This window comes from Falco peregrinus, chromosome 3 (assembly GCF_023634155.1).
Source record: "Falco peregrinus isolate bFalPer1 chromosome 3, bFalPer1.pri, whole genome shotgun sequence".
Classification (NCBI taxonomy): domain Eukaryota; kingdom Metazoa; phylum Chordata; class Aves; order Falconiformes; family Falconidae; genus Falco; species Falco peregrinus.
The window spans coordinates 115909133-115927005 of NC_073723.1; the positions used below are offsets into that span (position 1 = coordinate 115909133).

At 58.0% G+C, this 17873-nt stretch overlaps 3 protein-coding genes across 5 annotated transcripts in view; 2 read left to right on the forward strand and 1 right to left on the reverse strand.

The window, feature by feature from the left end:
• The window catches only part of LOC114012416 (uncharacterized), a 37874-nt gene that overhangs the window by 2720 nt on the left and 17281 nt on the right, over window positions 1-17873 (forward strand). Inside the window, exon 3 of the mRNA XM_027788043.2 lies at window positions 45-1353. Within this exon, the coding sequence (XP_027643844.2) occupies window positions 45-192 (148 nt within the window). The 3' untranslated portion in view covers window positions 193-1353. The remainder of the gene's footprint in view (window positions 1-44; window positions 1354-17873) is intronic.
• On the reverse strand, window positions 1350-3624 carry TRNP1 (TMF1 regulated nuclear protein 1). Its single transcript, XM_055799517.1, has 2 exons — window positions 2091-3624; window positions 1350-1945 (listed from the first exon to the last, which is right to left on the reverse strand). The coding sequence occupies exon 1, from the start codon at window positions 2797-2799 to the stop codon at window positions 2293-2295; it is 507 nt and encodes a 168-aa protein (XP_055655492.1). The 5' UTR covers window positions 2800-3624; the 3' UTR covers window positions 1350-1945; window positions 2091-2292.
• On the forward strand, window positions 7408-16659 carry KDF1 (keratinocyte differentiation factor 1). 3 transcript variants are annotated; one of them, XM_055799516.1, is made up of 5 exons: window positions 7408-8299; window positions 9318-9487; window positions 11555-12668; window positions 13616-13690; window positions 14332-16659. In XM_055799516.1, the coding sequence occupies exons 3-5, from the start codon at window positions 11573-11575 to the stop codon at window positions 14412-14414; spliced, it is 1254 nt and encodes a 417-aa protein (XP_055655491.1). In that variant the 5' UTR covers window positions 7408-8299; window positions 9318-9487; window positions 11555-11572; the 3' UTR covers window positions 14415-16659. The 3 variants fall into 3 exon arrangements, 2 of the variants coding, with proteins under 2 accessions (XP_055655491.1, XP_005238334.2); XR_008746448.1 differs by lacking the exon at window positions 7408-8299 and having other exon boundaries at window positions 9030-9487; window positions 14332-15325; window positions 16137-16659; XM_005238277.3 differs by lacking the exon at window positions 7408-8299 and having other exon boundaries at window positions 9030-9487.

Here is a 17873-nt window from a genome sequence, read left to right on the forward strand (position 1 = left end):
ATTTGCTAATCCCCATTCTAATCACCCTCTTGGTTATATTTCAGCCAGCACTTAAGGACACCGCGTGTAATGAATAAAATATATCAAAGTTTACTTCTGCTCGTGTGCAGGCAGCACAGGCAGCAGCACCAGCCGGCGCAGAGGCGAGAAGCGAGGATTACACAACAGACCTGCTGTCTCACACCAAGGTAGTCGCAGCACATTCATGAGTCAGTGAACCCCCCCACCCCCCCCACCCCCCAGCCCAAATCAAGTGGGTGTGAGGTGTTTGGTTTTTTTTTTTTTTAAATTAAAAATAAATAAGGGGGGTGAGTTATGGTTTTCCGGCAGGAAGGAGGGATTCATGCAGCCTCCAGGGAAAGCCACTGCGAAAGCTTGGCACGGCAAAGCAAGACCCTGTGTCGGTGGCTTGGCTGAAGGACACTGGTGGCCCGGGGGATGGCGGACGCTGGTGGCCCGGAGGATGGCGGACGCTGGTGGCCGTGTCCGGTGGAGGAGCAGGCTGGTGAGGGGCTTTGCCGGCTGAACCGCTGCAGCTCCTGGCTGGGAAGAGGTGATGCTGTCGGGTCCGAGCCCTCCATCCCGAGGCCGGCTCAGGGCTGGTGGGGACAGCGGTGCCAGGGGACAGCACAACCCTTCTGCCCAGAGAGGGGTGCTTTGTCCTGAGCCCACCTTCACCTCCTCATGCCTTCTCCAGAGCCCACAGCGACAGGCTTTGCTGCAGGGTGACATTGGCGGAGGAGGGTGGGGGGCAAAGCCTCTTGCTAGAAGCACCGGGAGGCTTCGAGTGTCACCCGCTCCATCAATCATCAAAGCAGTCCCCAAAATCCAGCTCGGTGGGAGGCAGATGGTGCGATGCTCCGGTGTGCGGCGCTCCGGTGAGGACCAGTCCTCTTCTGCTCTCTGCCCCCGCGGGGGTGCACAGTCCCGAGCCAAAATCGCCATCCAGGGGGTGGCAGTGGGGTGACACCGAGCCTGCTCGTTCCGCCCCGCCCCCCCCCCCCGAGGCTGGCACAGGGGCATGTGAAGGCTGCACCCGAGCCCCAGCATGAGGCACAGTCCCACCACTGTCCTGTTGGCCCAGGGTCTCTGGGACCCCCCACCCTGGGGGGCAGCGGGGCTCGGGCAGCCAAGGGGCCCTGCCCCACAGTGGCTGCCCTGAAGCTGCTGCCACTGGGCCGGGGGTGACCCCAGAGTGGGCTGGGGGTGCTGACAGCAGATTCCAAACACCCCCAGATTTGGCAAGATCCCACAGGGACCCCAGACCCTGCCGGGGGGCTCTGTGCACCCCAGATTCCACAGGGTCTCCCAACCCTATAGGGGTTCCCAGACCCTGCTGGGTCCCCCCACCCGGTCCACCAGCTCACTGCACACCCCTGGAGCCCCGACCCTGCAGGGTCCTTCAAGCACACACACACCCCCCAGATTCCTCAGGGCACCCCAACGTCTCCAGACCCTGCTGGGTCCCCTGGAGCGCCCCAATCTGACAGGGTCTCCTAAGGAACCCCAAACACCCCAGACCCCATGGGGTGTTCCCCCCACCAGCCCCTTCAGGCCAGCACTGAGGCACCCAGACCCTGCTGGGTGTCCCCACACCATAGGGTCCCCCAGACCCTGCAGGATTCCCCTGGGACCCCAAAACCTGCCAGGTCCCAGCCCATCAGATTCCCCAGACCCTGCTGGGTTCCCCCAGACCCCTCACACCCTGTAGAATCCCCCCGGGACCCCCAAACCCACCGGTCCCTGACTTACCAGGCTCCCCAGGACCCTCTAAAGGAGCCCAGACCCTGCTGGCCCACCCCCCCCCACCCCCTCATGGGGTCCCCCAGATCCTGCAGGGTCCCCCAGAGCCCTCACTCCCTGCAGGATCCTCCCGGGACCCCCAGACCCACTGGTCTCCAACTCATCGGCCTCCCCAGGACCCTCTAAAGGAGCCCAGACCCTGCTGGGCGCCCCCCAGATCCTGCAGGGTCTGCCAGACCCCTCACCCCCTGCAGATCCCGCTGGGACCCCCAACCCCACCGGTCCCCGACTCATCAGACTCCCCAGGACCCTCAAACGGACCCCAGACCCTGCTGGGCACCCCCCACGATGGGGCCCCCCAGGTCCTGCAGGGTCTGCCAGACCCCCCACCCCCTGCAGATGCCCCCAGGACCACCGGTCCCCGACTCATCGGGCTCCCCGGGACCCTCAAACAGACCCCAGACCCTGCTGGGCGCCCCCCACCACGGGGTCCCCCAGATGGCCCCGACCCCTCCCGCCCTCCAGCCCCCCCTCCCGTGCCCCCCGTCCCTAGGCGGGGCTGCGCGGCGCGGCGGGCAGGCGGCGGGCGGGGGTCGCGGCGGGGGCGCGCGCGCGGCCGGGGGCCCAGGGCACGCAGCTGCGCAGGGCGCGCGCGGCCGCCAGCAGGGCGGCGGGGCGGGGGCGGGGGCGGCGGCGCAGCCCCTTCTGCAGCCGTTGGCTCTGCGCCGCCAGCGCCAGCTGCGCCTGGGCCACGCCGGCCCCCAGCCGGCCCAGGGCCTCGGCGCGGGCGGCCAGGCGCAGCTCGGCGTGCCGCAGGGCGCAGTGCACCTGCCGGACGCGGCCCTCCAGCTCCGCCGCCGCACGCCGCCGCCCCTCCGCCGCCACCAGCCGCCGCCGCGCCGCCGCCAGCTCCACCGACCCGGGGCTGCCGCTGCCGCCGCCGCCGCCGCCGGTGCTGCTGCCGGTGCTGCCCGTGCTGCTGCTGCTGGGGCCGCCGCGATCGGGGCGCTGCTCGCTGCAGGCAGCCGGGCCCGGAGCTGCCGCCGCCGCCGCCATGGGAACGGGAACGGGAGCGAGGCAGCGCCGCGGCCGCTATATATACCCGGGGGCGGCGCTGGCTGCGGGCGGCTCGGCCCCGCCGGGGGCGGCTCCGCAGCGGCAGCGGCACCGGCCCGGGGCGGGGGCGCGACCCCGAGGCGGTGCGGTACAGCGCTGGGGGGGCGGTCGGGCTCCGTATGGCCTGGGGTGACACCGGCACCCGGGGATGCTCGGTATGGCCCGAGGTGACACCGGCACCCGGGGATGCTCGGGCTCGGTATGGCCCGAGGTGACACCGGCACTAGGGGGTGCTCGGGCTCGGTATGGCCCGGGGTGACACCAGCACTGGGGGGATGCTCGGGCTTGGTATGGCCTGGGGTGGGGGTGGCATCGGCACCGGGGGATGCTCAGGCTCAGTATGGCCCGGGGTGACACCAGCACCTGGGGATGTTCGGTATGGTCCAAGGTGACACCGGCACTGGGGGATGCGCGGGCTCGGTATGGCCCAGGGTGACACTGGCACCGGGGGATGCTCAGCTTCCGTACGGCCCAGTACAACGCCAGGCTCAGTATGGCTTGGTATGATACTGGCATTCAGGGGATGCTTGGGCTTGGTATTGGCCCAGTATGACACCAGGCTGGGTATGGCTCGGTACAGTTACCAGCACCATCACAGGCCCATGCTCAGTAGGCCCAGTATGGCATGGCACCGATACTGGCACCAACATGGCCCCGGGCTTGGTATGGCATGGTACAGCATGGCACTGGCACCAACATGGCCCAGGGCTCAGTATGGTACAGGATGGCCCTGGGGTGGTACACCATGGCACCGGCACCAACGCAGCCCTGGGCTCAGTACGGCACAGTACACCATGGCACCGGCACCAACGCAGCCCTGGGCTCAGTACGGCACAGTACACCATGGCACCGACACCAATGCAGCCCTGGGCTCAGTACGGCACAGTACACCATGGCACCGGCACCAACACAGCCCTGGGCTCACTATGCACAGTACAGCACCGGCCCCAGACTTGGTATGGCACCGGCATGGTAGCAGCCTCTGTATAGCCCAGTATGGCACAGCACTGGTCTGGGTATGTCCTAGCATGGCACTGGCCTGGTGGCGTTAGTAGTTTGCGGTGCAGAAAAACCATTCTCCCTTCTGGGGGGGTCCCTGCGAAATGCAGAACTGGAGGGGGGGGGATCAATGGGAAAGGCTGAGAGGGTTACAGGGGGGGTCACTTGGAAAAGCTGCACTGGGAGAAAGTTACTGGAGGAGTTATTGGGAAAGGCTTGGGCTGGGGAGGCTTACTGGGAAAGGCTGGGCTGGGAAAGGATACTGGAGAGATTTACTGGGAAGGTTTGAGGGAAAGGCTGGACTGGGACAGGTTACTGGGACGGCTGGTTTCATGTCTGCAGCCCCTGGGAGAAGCTGCTGGTGCTGGTTGGGGACACTGGTGGCCCAGCTGCCAGCCTGGGGCAGGAAGAAGGGCAGGGGGAAGCCCCCACTCCCCCCCGGGGCTGTGGCTGGGGTGTCCCAGTCTTGGGGTACAAGGGAGGTGGCACCAGGACAGCATGTCCTTGGTTGCATGGCTGTCACTGCAGTGTCGCTGCCAACATCATTATCATTTAAGACAGCATTAATAGAGCTGAGAGTGGGCTGAGACGGCACAGGGAGGGGGCTGGAGCAGGAGGGGGCCGCTGCCACCTTGCTCCCCCACAAGGAGCCTGTTTTTTGGGGTTCCTCCTGCCGGGATGTCACGCTCAGCGGCTGCATCTTCACGTAGGTGCATCGGGTAAAGCCTGCTTGTGTTTCACATCAGAGTAGCAGAGGATAAAAGGGATGATAGGAACTGGGTGCCAAGGTCTCATCCCACCCCCAGACAGGAAAAAAAGCCTAATCCAAAAAAAAAAAAAAAGCCCCAGCCTAAATCTGTTGCAGGCAGAGGCACGTCCAGGCCTGCGGTAGATGTCACCCCAGTCCCACGTGGGCTGGAGGCAGCTTTGCTTTCCTTAGGGGGGCAAAAATACCCCATCCTTTGTGCTTGACGTCACATTCCTGCTCTTGCCAGCCCTGCCACACGTCTGCCAGACACTGAGCAGCATCAGAGGCTGCTGCGTCACTGCTCCCGGCCCCCGCTGCCTGCTCGTCCCTTCCCTGCTGGTCCCCAGCTCCCGCTGCATCCCCGCTGCCCGGTGTCAGGCACGGTCACGGCATTTGCTGAAGCTCTGCAGGCTGCCTTTCAGGCTGTAGGAAGGGCTGAAGTCCAGGCTGAACCATCTTTGTGTATCCCATGCAAATGCTGCTATAAAATGGGGTTCAGAGATTTGAGGGGTGCAGCTCCATCACAGGTGCAGTGTCAACCCTCTGCCTGCAACCCAAAGAAGCTATGGGGACAGGCAGGTATTAAATGGAACATCCTCCCCTCTGGTTTTTTGCTCTGCTTTGGTGAAACCTGGACCCCCAAAGCTACCCCCAAAGAGGGAAGGGGCCAGGGTTTGTCCTGCAGTGAGCTTGCCCTGTTCCCCAAAGTGAAACCTCAGAAGCGCTGAGGTTGGAGTGACCTCTGGCTTCATCGGTCACCTGCTCATAAAATAATTGCATTTTTGGGTCACACCCCAGGTCTGTGCTGCTTATCACCTTCCCAGCTCCAGTCCCTGGTCCAGAGTGAGAAAAGGAAATGGAGACAGGGAACAGCTGTGCCTGGATGTGAGTTTAAGAATTAAGAAGGGGCCAGATGGGCTTGGGGCATTAGCTAGCGAGGATGAGGCTGTCACTGAGGCCCCCACAGTGGCTGTGCCCCCAGGCTGTCCCAGCCAGCCATGGCACAGCCAGGTAGATGAGCAAACAGAGGCTGGTAAGGCAAATAATAGAAAAATAGAAGAAATGCTCCTGCCACTCGGGGTAAGGCACTGCCTGAGTCCCAGAAACCCTCCGGTGCTGGTGCGGGATCTCTGCTGGGGCTGACGAGCTATTAATGATTTAGCAGAGGAGTCTGAAATTAGCAGCGCTCAGAATAAACCTCTTTGATGCAAAAGCCCGGTTGAGACCGTTGTTCTCCCTTCCCCGGCAGCGACCCTCCGCAGCCGCATGCGGAGGCACCAACAGCCGGGATGGGGCACGGTGCTGCATCCCGCAGCTGGTCCAGTGCCGGTCCCCAGGGATGTGAGAGGACGTAGCGAGGGCTGTGCACTGGCCTCTTATCTCAGTCTCTTTAAAGCCCTGTGCTGGGATGTGCTCCAGAAAAATGAAGCCTTATTATAGGCAGTAAATAATTGATATTAGTGTCATCTCAGTCTCTCCGCAATTTTTTTCCCCAGGTGTCCCAGTTACGGGGGGTGGGGAGGACCCAGGTGCTGCTCTCCCTGGCCTGGTTTAAGGGAAGGAATCTTGCATCAGGATTTCAGGTTTAAGCCCCAGGACTCCTGGGCTGACGCAGCTCCCTGCCCCGCTGTCTTAGACCCAACGCTGGCATCAGGGGCCTGGGACCAGGACCGGAGCCCTGGCAGGCGGCAGCTCCACTGGGAGGTGCTGGGACATGGGGAAAGGGCAGGAGCCGAGGGGTGCTGGACTCGGGGGGCCATGCCGTGCTGCTCAGCTCATCCTGGAAGTGCCAGGCTGGATGGGGCAGCGCCGGGAGAGGGTTTGTGCCCAGGATCTGTGCTCAAGGCACCTGGCAGAGGAGACGACACGTTTCCAGGCAGTGTTTGGAGTTAAATCCAAGTGAAAACAGGGAAATGACACCGGCTGGAATGAAGTACGGTGTTCCCGTGCCAGAGGCTTAAATAAATACATGCCATCTTTGTGCCCTTTAGAGAAGGACTGAGCTTCTTGGCACCGGCACCATCCTTTAAACTGGTTTTTCTCTCTCCTGTTTCCTCTCAGGTACCCAGTGGTGCCCCCAAGCCAGGCAGCTGCTGCTCCCCACAGCCTCAGTGCACGCTGCCACCCGCCGGGCTCCTGCCCAGCCACCCGCTCCTGCCCCACCACCCACCGGGCTCCTGCCCCACCACCCGCCAGGCTCCCCCCAAACCTTTGGGGAAGGGTCCGACCCCCCAGGAGTGAATCAGCAGCTCTTTGGAAAGAACCACTCAATCCCGGAGCGGCAACGAAGAGGATGGGCTGAGCCTGACAGCCTCGGTGCCTGCCATGTGCTGGGCATCGCTGCAGCATGTGTCCCCCCGGTGCCACCGAGGTCCCCACGGGAACTGGGGCAGGAACGACGGTTCCCAGCGTGAGGAGGGATGGACGATGTTGTCACTTCACAGGGTGCTGAGCAGAGAGGGGGGAATCGCCCCAGGTCCCCCCATGGCTGCAAGGGGCAGAGGGGTGGCCAAAGGCTTTGGGGGTGTTGAAGCACTTGGCCGTGACCTGGGTGAAGGTTCATCCCTGGGGGGGTGGGCTCCTGGCTCCAGGCTGAGCACCCAGAACTGCAGGCAGCACCCAGGGAGGCACGGGCTAGGGGAAAATAATTTTATTGTATGTTTTTTGTAATTTAAGTACAGTTAGACTTTAAAAGATAATTAAGATCAAGCATGACAGTGAATGACCATGTTTCAAGGTGAAATGTTCTGCAGAAAGCAGTTTTGTATTATAAAGTCCCGTGGGACCCCAGGGGACACACACAGCCACCCCACGCCAGCCACGCCACGCCTGCCCCTTCATGTCCCTCAGCAGTGGGGTGCTGTCTGGCGCAGCCATGGGGACCCTTGGGATCTGCTGGGGCAGGGATCCTTAGTGACAGGGATCCTCCCTAACCTGAATTCACGGGGATGAGGGCCCTTGAGACAGGGATCCTTTGGGATGGGGATCCTTAGGAACTGGGCATCTTTGAGGACAGGGATCCTTTGGGACAAGATCCTCAGGGATGAGGGTTCTTTGGGACAGGATCCTTGGGGATCCTTTGTGACATAGATCCTTGGGAAGTGAGGCCTTTGGGGCTGGAGACCTTAAGGGTGAGGACCCTGGGAATAGATATCCTCAGGGAAGACGGTCCTCAGCAACAAGGATCCTTGGGGATGAGGACCCTCAGAGATGGGAATGGTTTGGGACACAGACCCTTGGGGACGAGGATCCTTGGGCTGAGGGATTCTTTGAGGCAGAATCCTTAGGACAGGGGTCCTTGGGGGTGGGGACCCCGAGGATGGGATCCCTGGGGCTGGGGACACGAGGGACAAGGGTCCTTAGGGGCAGGGGTCCTTGGGGATGGAGACCCCAGGGATGGGGTCCTTGGGAATGGGGACATGGGGGACAAAGGTCCTTTGGGGCAGGGGTCCTTGGGAATGGAGACCCCAGGGATGGGGTCCTTGGGAACAGGGACCCGGGGGACAAGGGTCCTTGGGGACAGAGTCTTTGGGGACAGGGTCCCTGGGGCCGGGGACCCGGGGCCGGGCAGCGCAGGCCGGAGCGGCCCCGCCCGCCGCGCTCTGCTGTCCCTCGCGGCGCCCCGTCGGGCCGGGTCACGTGGTTCACCTGGCCCAGGTGAGGCGGGGCCGCGCGCCGCTCCCTGGCTCGCAGGTAACGCCGGGCCGGGGGGGGGGCAGCGCCGCCGGGGGGCCCCGACCCCCGCCCCGGCCCCGACCCCCGCCCCGGCCCGCCCTCCCCCGTCGGGGCCGCCCGGCCCGGGCCCGGGGGCAGCAGCAGGCCGCGGCCGGCCGGGAGGGAGGGGCGAGCGCTGCCCCCCGCGGCCCCGGGGATCCCCCCGGCCCCCCCCCGCCCGAGGCCGGGGTGCCCCGGCTGCCGCCCCCCGCTGAGACCGGCCTCTCCCCCGCCGTGCGCACCCCGAGAGCGGCGCCCCGAGGCCGTGTGCCTCCCCCCGGGCTGGGGGCAGCCTCCCCCCCCCCCCCCCCCCCGCCACCAGCTGTCCCCGCGCTGCCGTTGTGCCCCCCCCCCCCCCGCTCTGTCCTCTCCTCCGGCTGCGCTGGGACCTGCCCTGCCCCCGCCCCGGGGGGCTCTCCCGGGGTGGGGGCTGGGCCCTGCCGGGCCTGCTTGGCCTTCGAGGGCTGGAAAGCAAAGCGGGGAGCACGGGAGGGGGGGCTCTGTGGAAACCCCGCGCCCTCGGCTGCCGGTTCTGCTCCCCAAAACCCAGCGTCCCGAGGGGGGCCGGGGTGGGCAGGGGGCCCCCCTGTTTGTGAGGAAGGGGCGAACTGTATCTGCGGGGGGAGGGGCTGCCTCAGCAGGGGGGTGCTGTGGGCCGGGGCACAGGGAGGCTCCCCGGGGGGTGTTTCTGGCCGGGGGGTGCATCAGGTTGGGGATGGGGTCCCAGGGGGGCCGGCAGGAGACCGGGAGCTTTGTGGGGCAGCTTGCGGCTCCTGGCAAGGCGCCTTAGAAAACTGGGGGCTTCCTGATGTTTAAGAGAATTTATTTCTATCTGTCTGTAAATGTATCCTGAGTTCAGGTCCTCGGGCTCCTGTTTAAGTGGGCCCTTCGCCCTCCCTAGCTTCTAATGAGGGCGACATGGCAACGCTGGCAACCCCATGTGACTTTGTTAAGTAGGTTCACAACTTAATTTAGCTTTTTTTTAAAACTTTCAAAGGAAATCCTATCCTCTGAACCATGAAGATCTTAGACCCCGGCTAACTCTTGGACGTGCGAACTGTGAATCCCTCCTCGCCCTGCTGAGGCAGATGCAGAAGTTCTTTAGAAGGATCTTCGCTATCGACACGTGGTGCCTGCCTGAGACCAGAGACGGCTCCTGGCGACCCTGTGAGTATCGGCTCAGCTGTGGATTTTAGTCCCAGCTTTTGTTGATGGCCATGTTAAGCAGCTGGCTGCGGGTTTCCATCCAGTCCGTTGTGCCAGAGAGGCTGCTGGATCGAGGAGCTTGTATGTGCTGACAGGGATCTCTTCAGACATGTGATCTGGTGGTCGCAGAAACGTGAGATGTGATGGGAAGAGGGTGAGCTCAGTGTTCGGGGCCGGAGGTGCCTCTGATGCCTGATGCAGCTGGGGGGTTGTGCAGTGTCAGGCAAGAGGTTCAGTCTCTGTGCCTGCAAGTCTTTTTTTGTAGAGCTTTACTCCTGAGATGATACCCTTCCCTATGCCAAAGATGCTCTGAAATTTCAGAATACTGTATATTGTTACATAAACGATCATGGCTCTGCAATGCGTGTGTTAGATCGCTTGGTGAGGCCTCAGTATTAAGAGAAACATTGCAGGAAGCAGTTCTGTGCTTAGATCAGCTCCAACGTTTTCTGTTTGTTTTTAAATTTTGAACTGCATTACAAAAATAGTGAAGCTGAGGAAAAAAAACCCTGTTGTCTGAAGTGCAAGCAAACAAAACTCTCCACTGATGCTGAGGCTAGGGAGCTTTGCCTGCTGAAACTGGAGTGTCTGGGACTTTTGTATTTAACATATTGTCCAGGAATGTGCAGAGGGAACTCCTGGGACATGTACTACTTAGAAATTTTTAAAAGCAAATGGAGCCAAAATATTCCTGGAAAGCAGTGGTGTGCTGTGACTGCCTGGTTTTCAGTCTGTGCCTGTTTCTTTGTGGGGGCAACATTACTATTTGTTTTAAAAAAAGGGAAAAAGCAGCAATGCTTTAACAAGGTAGGACAGATTTATTTATTCATGCTTGAGGTGCCCTATAGAAAGTATACAGTAGAGCAGCAGGCACAGTCCAAAAATGCTTAAGCTATGGCTGGGCTCTCACTGCTTATTAATAGCCTAATTAGTATTTAAAAGGATCTCTTGGAGGGTGAAAGGAGTGTTAGCCAAGAAGCTTAGAAACCGTGGACAACTTAGGGGCCCACTGTAGTCTGGGATAAAAGTGGCAGCAACAGAAGTGGAGAGCGACAGCCTTGACCTGACTTTGCTCGCCATCGCCGAGCTTTCCTCGTAACAGGGAGATTTAATGTGCTGGGCTCTGCTTGTTGGATCCGTGGAGCTAAAGCGCGATGTAGTACCCTGTAGGAACAGTTTACTCCTGGGAGCAGACCTGGGGCAGTGGTGTTAGTACATTGGCAACAAGAAAAACAGTTGAGCAGATAGCCTGCTGTAGGATTTCTGCAGTAGGGCTTTGCAAAGGTTTTCCTCCCATGAGGCGCGATTTGAGACCGATTTGCTGACAAGATCTTTTCTTTAATCCAGATGAAGACATCAGTTTTCATAGGACAGTCTTTAACATAACACGGCCTTAGCATGACTAGCAAAATTCATCAGTGTTAGTAATGGCATTGCTAAATCCTCTAATTTAAATAACATTGAATAATCTGCAGTCTGAATTGGCAGCTTGCATAATGATTGATTGCTTGTCATCCCCTCCTGGGCATGGTGTGCTTTACCCTGACAGGACGAGCACTGTCAGGGCCCAGCTTAATCCTGAGGAATGCAAGGCAAAGGGGAAGTTGTTTAAAAGAAGATACTTTTCCCTTTGGAGCCTGTCAGCCAGCTGCACCTATGGCTCTGCCGCTCGTTAATTGCTCTGTCTTCCAGCTGTGTTGAGGAAACCTCTTTGGAAGGTTACAGGGGTTGTGATGTCATAAAAATAGCCCTTTTAAAAAATCTCTCTTCTGATTCAAGCATCTACCGAAAGGAAGCAGCAAAGCTAGAGCAGTCGGAGAGCCCTGAAGCACAGGCTGGATTCCCCTTCTCTGTGACAAGTGAGGACAGCATGAGTCCAGATGCAAAATATTTCTGTAAATGACTGAAATGTTGAATTTGAGAATCACTGAATGGGAATGTCAGGACCTTCTCTGTGGATCAACAGCCTTGCTAAGGTGAGACACGTGACGGATGCTTGGTTTGACCTGAGACCTTCTTGTTCTCCAGGTGCCTGAGCGGTGAGCCATGCTGGGCCGGAAAACGGGACTCCCCCAGGACCTGAACAGCCACCGCCAGCTGAACCAGTCCTGCCAGGAGGCTGTGCCCCTGCAGACCAGAGCGGCCAAGGAGACGGATGTCAGTTTGGAGGTGTTCAGCGGTTCTACGCCTGAGATCAAACAGAGCCGCACCAGAGCCCAACAGACGCGGGACAGGAAAGGTCGCAAAGCTGAGCTCAAAGACTCCAACGGGAGAGAGGCAGAAACAATTACCTTTATTTCTGGTACAGCAGAAGCTCCCCCAAACCAGAGCTTTTGCTGTTTCTCTCTGTCTCGGGCCTGGAACACATACAAGGCTGTTTTCTGTTGTATAGTGACCTGTGGGGGCTGTTTTCAGGACTGCAGTGTCTGTATCCCCTATCCAGGGCCCACCGAGACCTCCACTGATGATGGAAAGAACGGAGATTATAATGGGCGACTGCCCAACAGCCCTGCCAACGTCTCTCCCACTGAGAAGAATGGGAACCAGATCAAAAAGTCCAGCATGGGTAGCAGTTTCAGTTACCCCGATGTGAAACTGAAGGGCATTCCTGTCTATCAAAACAGGAGCGCCAGCCACCACTTGGAGTCCGATTCATGCTGCAAAGAGCTGCTGCCAGAGAAGCCCTTCAGGAACAGCATAGAAAAGCCAACACTCCCCAGCAGCCACCGCAGTTCAGAGGAGTATTATTCCTTCCACGAGTCTGACCTGGACATCAGCGAGCTGAACGGCTCCATGTCCAGCAGGGAGATCGATGTCCTGATCTTCAAGAAACTGACAGAGCTCTTCAGCGTCCACCAGATCGATGAGCTGGCCAAGTGCACGTCAGACACTGTCTTCCTGGAGAAGACCAACAAGATCTCAGACCTCATCAATAGCATAACTCAGGACTACAACCTGGACGAGCAGGATGCTGAATGCAGGCTGGTCCGAGGCATCATCCGCATCAGCACCCGGAAAAGCAGGGTCCGGCCCCATATTTCTGTCCCAGTGAGCCAGAGCCACGAGGAGAAGTCCAGCAGAGGCAACGCACCAGACAGCGGTAATGAGACGATGCTGGAGTCCATGGTCATCAGCCAGGATGGTACGTGCAGCTTCCTTGGTGTGACCGCTTCAGTACAAGAGGGTTATTTTATCAAAGCCATGGAGACATGATAATGGAGTAGGGCTGACAGCTGGTGCCTGTCTTCAGGCTGGGCTGATTTTCCTGGAGTGTGGGAATGGAGACCCTTATTTATGACTGGAGCCCTCTGCGTCTCACCAGTCGCTGTGCTGTGGCTTTCTTGATATGTGTATCTTTCACCGTCAGTGAACTCTGCACTGAGCAATACAAGGGCTTATTCTGCTGCTACGGCAATGATCCTGGCCTTCCTCTGCACCTCTAAGCTAGGCAGAAAGGCCGTGAGTCAAACTTAACTGGTATGACCAGATGAGCTGGCTTGTGCCGGAGGATGTCCAGTTACTAAGCTGGCTCTCACCCCTGTGTTCTACCAGCGCTCTTTGCTAATGCCACCCTTAGTCTGCCATGGCAGAGTGCCTCCCTGGTGCTGAGCCTTCCTCTGCTCAGTGGGTGAGCAGCAGCCAGTACATACCCCTGCCAGGAGGAGGGAAGGGCTGCTGCCACCGTGTTAAGTGCCTCGTGGCTGTTCCAGGGATGCTTTCCTCCTTCTCTGGAGCAGCCTGAAGGTCCCTCCAGAGCAGGTAGTAAGAGGGATTGTTGTGGCAAGACCTTGAAAAGCAGCGTGTGGGTGGCAAAGAGACATCCAGACAGAGTGGAGGAAGCTGGGGGGCTGTTGTGCTTCCCAGTTCAGCAGTAAGGCTGCTGTTGCTTCCTGGTGTTTAAAGACTACAAAGCTCGTTTTACCCACACAATGGTGGAAGCAATCTGAAGAATCAGACTCTACCCCTCCTGTTACCCAGGGGTGGTGCCTCCTGGAGGAGAGCCCTGTGCGTTCCCTGACAGGGGTCTTCACCCCCGAGTCACAGCTGCCCATCCTTCCCTGTCTCAGGCCCTCTTGGTTTTCGTTCCAGATCTGGCCGTGCAAATATCGGAAGAAACACCAGCAGATGTGATAGCCAGGAATATGAGGCGGCACAGCAGTGCAGGTAACGTGCCTGGCCGGGGGTCTTGGCTGCAGAGGTGTCACAGGGATGAGGGGAGTGCCCTGAATTTCCCATATTATGCGTGCCTGCGGTTTTCACCAGCTGCAGGGGTTGAGCTGACACCTGCCTCTTAGGTGACCGTAAGGGGTGTAGCTCTGTTGAGCCTGGGGAGCGCAGGTAGCTCAGAAGGCTGCCTGAGGTGCTGGGTCCTCCTGAAGAAGAACGAAACCCAAGTGTGGAGTGCCTTCAGTCTCTGGGTGTCTTGACAAAGTTTGGGGCTGTCTTTGGGTTGTGACCGGCTAAGGTCACAGCTGGGTTATACTGGGAACAAAAGGAACTGCAGAAGGGAAGCAGAGGAGAGTGACGGGCTTTCCCCTGAGCCCTGATCCTCACGGCATGCGTGCTCCACTCCAAAGAGCAGCCCAGGGCTAAAAGACAAGTTTTCTCCTGCATAATGACAGATCTGCCCTAGAAGACGGCTACAATACAGGCGGGGTTGTTCCCTGCCTGTGGGCTTTGTGTGGCTTTCTCCTCCCTCATGATACACAAACCCTTTTGTGGCAGTCGCTCGCCTAACTGGCAGGCGCTCGGCTGCTGTAGTTCACGTTGTCTAATGTCACCATCTCTTCTCTTTCCTCTCCAAGGCTCTCCAACAAGCAGAGATTCCTCTTTCCAAGACACAGAGACTGACTCATCTGGGGCACCTCTGCTTCAGGTGTATTGTTGAGGGAAAGGACCCAAGCAGCAGGCAGGCGTTCCAAGGCTTTGCTGCAATCGGATGTCTCCTCTTTCAAGACGGAGTGTGCTATGCCACGTTCCCCCCCTACCCCCAGTCTACCCTGATCCTTTGTTGAAGCCAAATTTCTCCCGCTGTCTGAATTTCACTGGATTTTTTTTTTTTTTTTTTGGACAATATAGAACATCAAGGAAGTGAACTGTGGAACTAATGAACTTGGGAGGTGGAATGTACCCAGGGAGGAGAAGATGAACAAGGAAGTATCAGATAACTTGTGCCTCTATCATTTCCGTACTTCACGTTTAGCTTCAGCAACCTGAGTGGTCCAGCCCTTTCCCTGCTTTGAGGATCTGTCGTATACAGTTCTTGCTTTCTGGCATTGCCTAAGTTAATTTGGGTAGGGAGTAACTGGATGGTGGCTCTGCGTTGGTGCTGATGCTGAGGTGAAGGTCAAGCACCTGATCTCTAGGGATCCAAATCTCTATTTAAAGTGGCTGGCTTGGTCCCAAAAACGTAAGTCCTCTCTCCATGGTGTTTGCAGTAGCCAGATCTGCCTTCTTCCTACTGACAGCACTGTGTCGTCATCTGCTGCCTTGTAAGGAGAAGGTTCAGGTAATGTGGTTCTTTTAATCTTTGGCCTCTTGGCATGTCTCCCACGGTAGTGCCCAGCTGCAGAGGGGTGGGATGCCTGGACAGCTGCCCCCCTCTCGCCTCCCGAGCGGCCCATGGGGATCAGCTTTGCAGTCACTGCCAGTCTGATGTGAGCTGCAGGCGTGCGGTGTTACCAGCTGCAGGCATTGCCCCGTGACTTGCGTGCCTCACCTGCCAAGCCCGCTGCATTTCCCCGGCACGCTTGGGGCCATGCTGACTGCTGGGCAAGCCTTGAACTGGGGTTATGACAGGTGAGGAAAAATAGTTGGTTCATTTTTAAGTTTTTGTAATTAAGAATTGGGCTGTTTGACTGTTCTGCTAGCCACTTTTAAGGGAGTTTCTTGCTTCAAAAGGAAAACCTCCCCTGGGAATGTCTCCAGGGAGTCTGTGAGGAACGGATAGGTCCTGCCTTTCCCCTGTGGGTGCTCAGCACCTTCTCCTTCCCGTGGCTCCTCTCTAACAGCCAGGCAGAAGCAGGAGATGTGGTGTCACTGCCCTGAGGGCACCGTGCCAGGCGACCTTGAGGGCTGCAGCATTGCAGCAGGAGGAAGCCCTATCTTACTGGTATTGCCACTTGGTTGTTTATCACAAAGTAAATATGTGAAGCCATGGGACTTCGAGTACCTTCGAGTGCCCTTGGATGTGAATAGAAAACACGCTTAGTTGAATTTACCAGCCACAGAATAAACACACCCAGGTTTTTTGGGGAGAGGGAAACCAAAATAGGCCCTGTGCGTTGGTGTGGACCATGTTTTTGTGCCTTAATTGAACAGAAATGTGCCTTTATTTCATAGCCTGTGATTGCTCTTCAAAAAGCTGAGTAGGGGGGAAAGGATTTAATTCCCTATATGAGCAGTCAGCGTTATTTAACCAGCCAAAGCCCTTTGAAATGTACAGTTCAAGTCCCTGTTGGAGCCTGTTTTTGTAAATTGCACGCTTTCATAAATCACAAACGTTACTGAGACCACACCTTGAGACACTTGATGGGAGAGAGATTTCGAAAATAAAAGAGGAGGGTCTGAGACTTGGATTTGGTTTCCCCTCCCTACTTTGTTTTTAAAGTTGTTGGTTTGTGGAAAAACCCATTTATGCAAGGAAGAGACTTGAAGCAAGTCCAGGCCGGGACTCCAAGAGGAACTGTGGTCACCTCCTTCCGAATGCCACACGTATGGATGGACCCGTTTGGCTTCCTGCTTCTGAATGGATTTGTACATACGTACTGGGACAAGTTTACTTCAACCTGTGCACTGAGGCGTCAGCATGGGTCACGCTGACATGTAGCTCTGTGGTCCGGGCACTGGAGCTTTGGAGACGAGGGGTGAGGATGGACTTGCAAAGAGCTGCCAATTGCTATTACAGATGCAATAGTATGTTTTTGATGTTTAGTCTGTGTACGAAGTGTGAATGTGTGTGGATTAAGCTTGCAAAAAAAACCAAACACCCCAAAAACTCACTCAGAGGAAGACTGTCAATTTGATGGTCCCTGAAGCTGGTGCACCTGTGGTGTCTTACGGGATTCTTTTGCACTCCTTGGCCTTAAATGTCTGATTCAGTCTTTTTTTATAAAGCAAAAGTTGTGTCTTTACCTTTGCTGTGTCTTTTACGTTCCTGCTCGCAGCCGTTTGAGGAGAGCATCCCTCAGGGGAGGGAGCCTGGGCCAGGCAGGGAGGCTTGTGCAGGGAGTTGCTGATCCCTGCTTTTCCAGCAGAATGTGGACAAAGATATTTTCCTCTATATGGTGGTGCTTGCCCATTCTCGGAGGGCTTGTTCAGAGGGCTGAGTGCCGGGTTGGTGCACGGGACACGGGGAAGCTGGGTGCAAATAAAGGAGCCTCAGGGGCAGCAGCAGGGAAACCTGGACCTTCCCTGAGGGGTGATGCTGGAACTGAGCTCTGGAAAAACAGCCTCAGGGGAGAATTTCCAGCTCTTTCCCTGTGATGTAGACAGCTGTTGCTAGAAAATGCAAGGATCGCTCTGGAGCATCTGCTGTTCCTGGTGGTGGGGCAGGATCCACTCAGGGGAAGAGGCTGGCTCGGTCTCCGGTCTCTGAGCCTGTGACTTGAAGGACCCGTTTTGCATTTTCTAATTTTACTACAAAAAAATCAGCTGATAACCTGCAGTGCTCCATTCCCTGCCACTGACCTCCCCTCCTGGGCAGAGGACGGCTGGTCACGGGTGGATTTTTTTCCCCTGGATCCACAGGATCAACTCTCCCGGCATCCCTGCGAGGTAAGAGGGTAGATGGTGTGAAGGATTGGCACTAACCCCTCTTTATTTTTCCCTGTAAGTTTGCTGTGTTAAGGACTCGTGACTGTTTAGTCCGTGCAGGCAGGCAGAAGGCTGCCCCCCAACCCGAGCCCCGTGCACAGCCCCCTGCCCGTCCTGTCCTCGGCTTGTTATGGGAAGATCAGGTTCAGCCTGGCCGGCCACCCTTCAGCAGCAGGCAGAGTCCTGCAGATGTCCCCCCTGGAGGGATTTTAAAGCTGTGAACAGGTAACTGCTGCCTTCTCTCAGCCGGGAAGGGTCTGCGGAGAAGTTTTGGGGCTGGAGCCCTCGTACCAGCTGGTTGGGGCCCCAGGGGAATGGAGCAAAGGCTGCCGGCAGCAGCACGCTGGCCAACCTCCAGCACCCCGTGCGGGGATGTGGCTGTGGCACTGTCCTCTCCGCTGTCCCCACCTGCTCCTGAGCTGCCCTGCTCAGTCCCCCTGCAAGTCTGGGCCACGTTCTGCCCTCTGCCTACCCTTCCTCTTCTCCAGTGTTTTTCCTGGAAGGGGTTAGTCTTCCCTCAGCACTCGTTGAA

What these genes read in the sequence shown, in the direction of transcription:
- TRNP1 (XM_055799517.1), bottom strand. Translation starts at nt 2,799, where the DNA reads ATGGCGGCGGCGGCGGCAGCTCCGGGCCCGGCTGCCTGCAGCGAGCAG.
- KDF1 (XM_055799516.1), top strand. Translation starts at nt 11,573, where the DNA reads ATGCTGGGCCGGAAAACGGGACTCCCCCAGGACCTGAACAGCCACCGC. An exon ending in CATGGTCATCAGCCAGGATG is followed by an intron (nt 12,669 to 13,615) that starts GTACGTGCAGCT and finishes TTTTCGTTCCAG; the next exon opens with ATCTGGCCGTGCAAATATCG. An exon ending in GAGGCGGCACAGCAGTGCAG is followed by an intron (nt 13,691 to 14,331) that starts GTAACGTGCCTG and finishes TTCCTCTCCAAG; the next exon opens with GCTCTCCAACAAGCAGAGAT.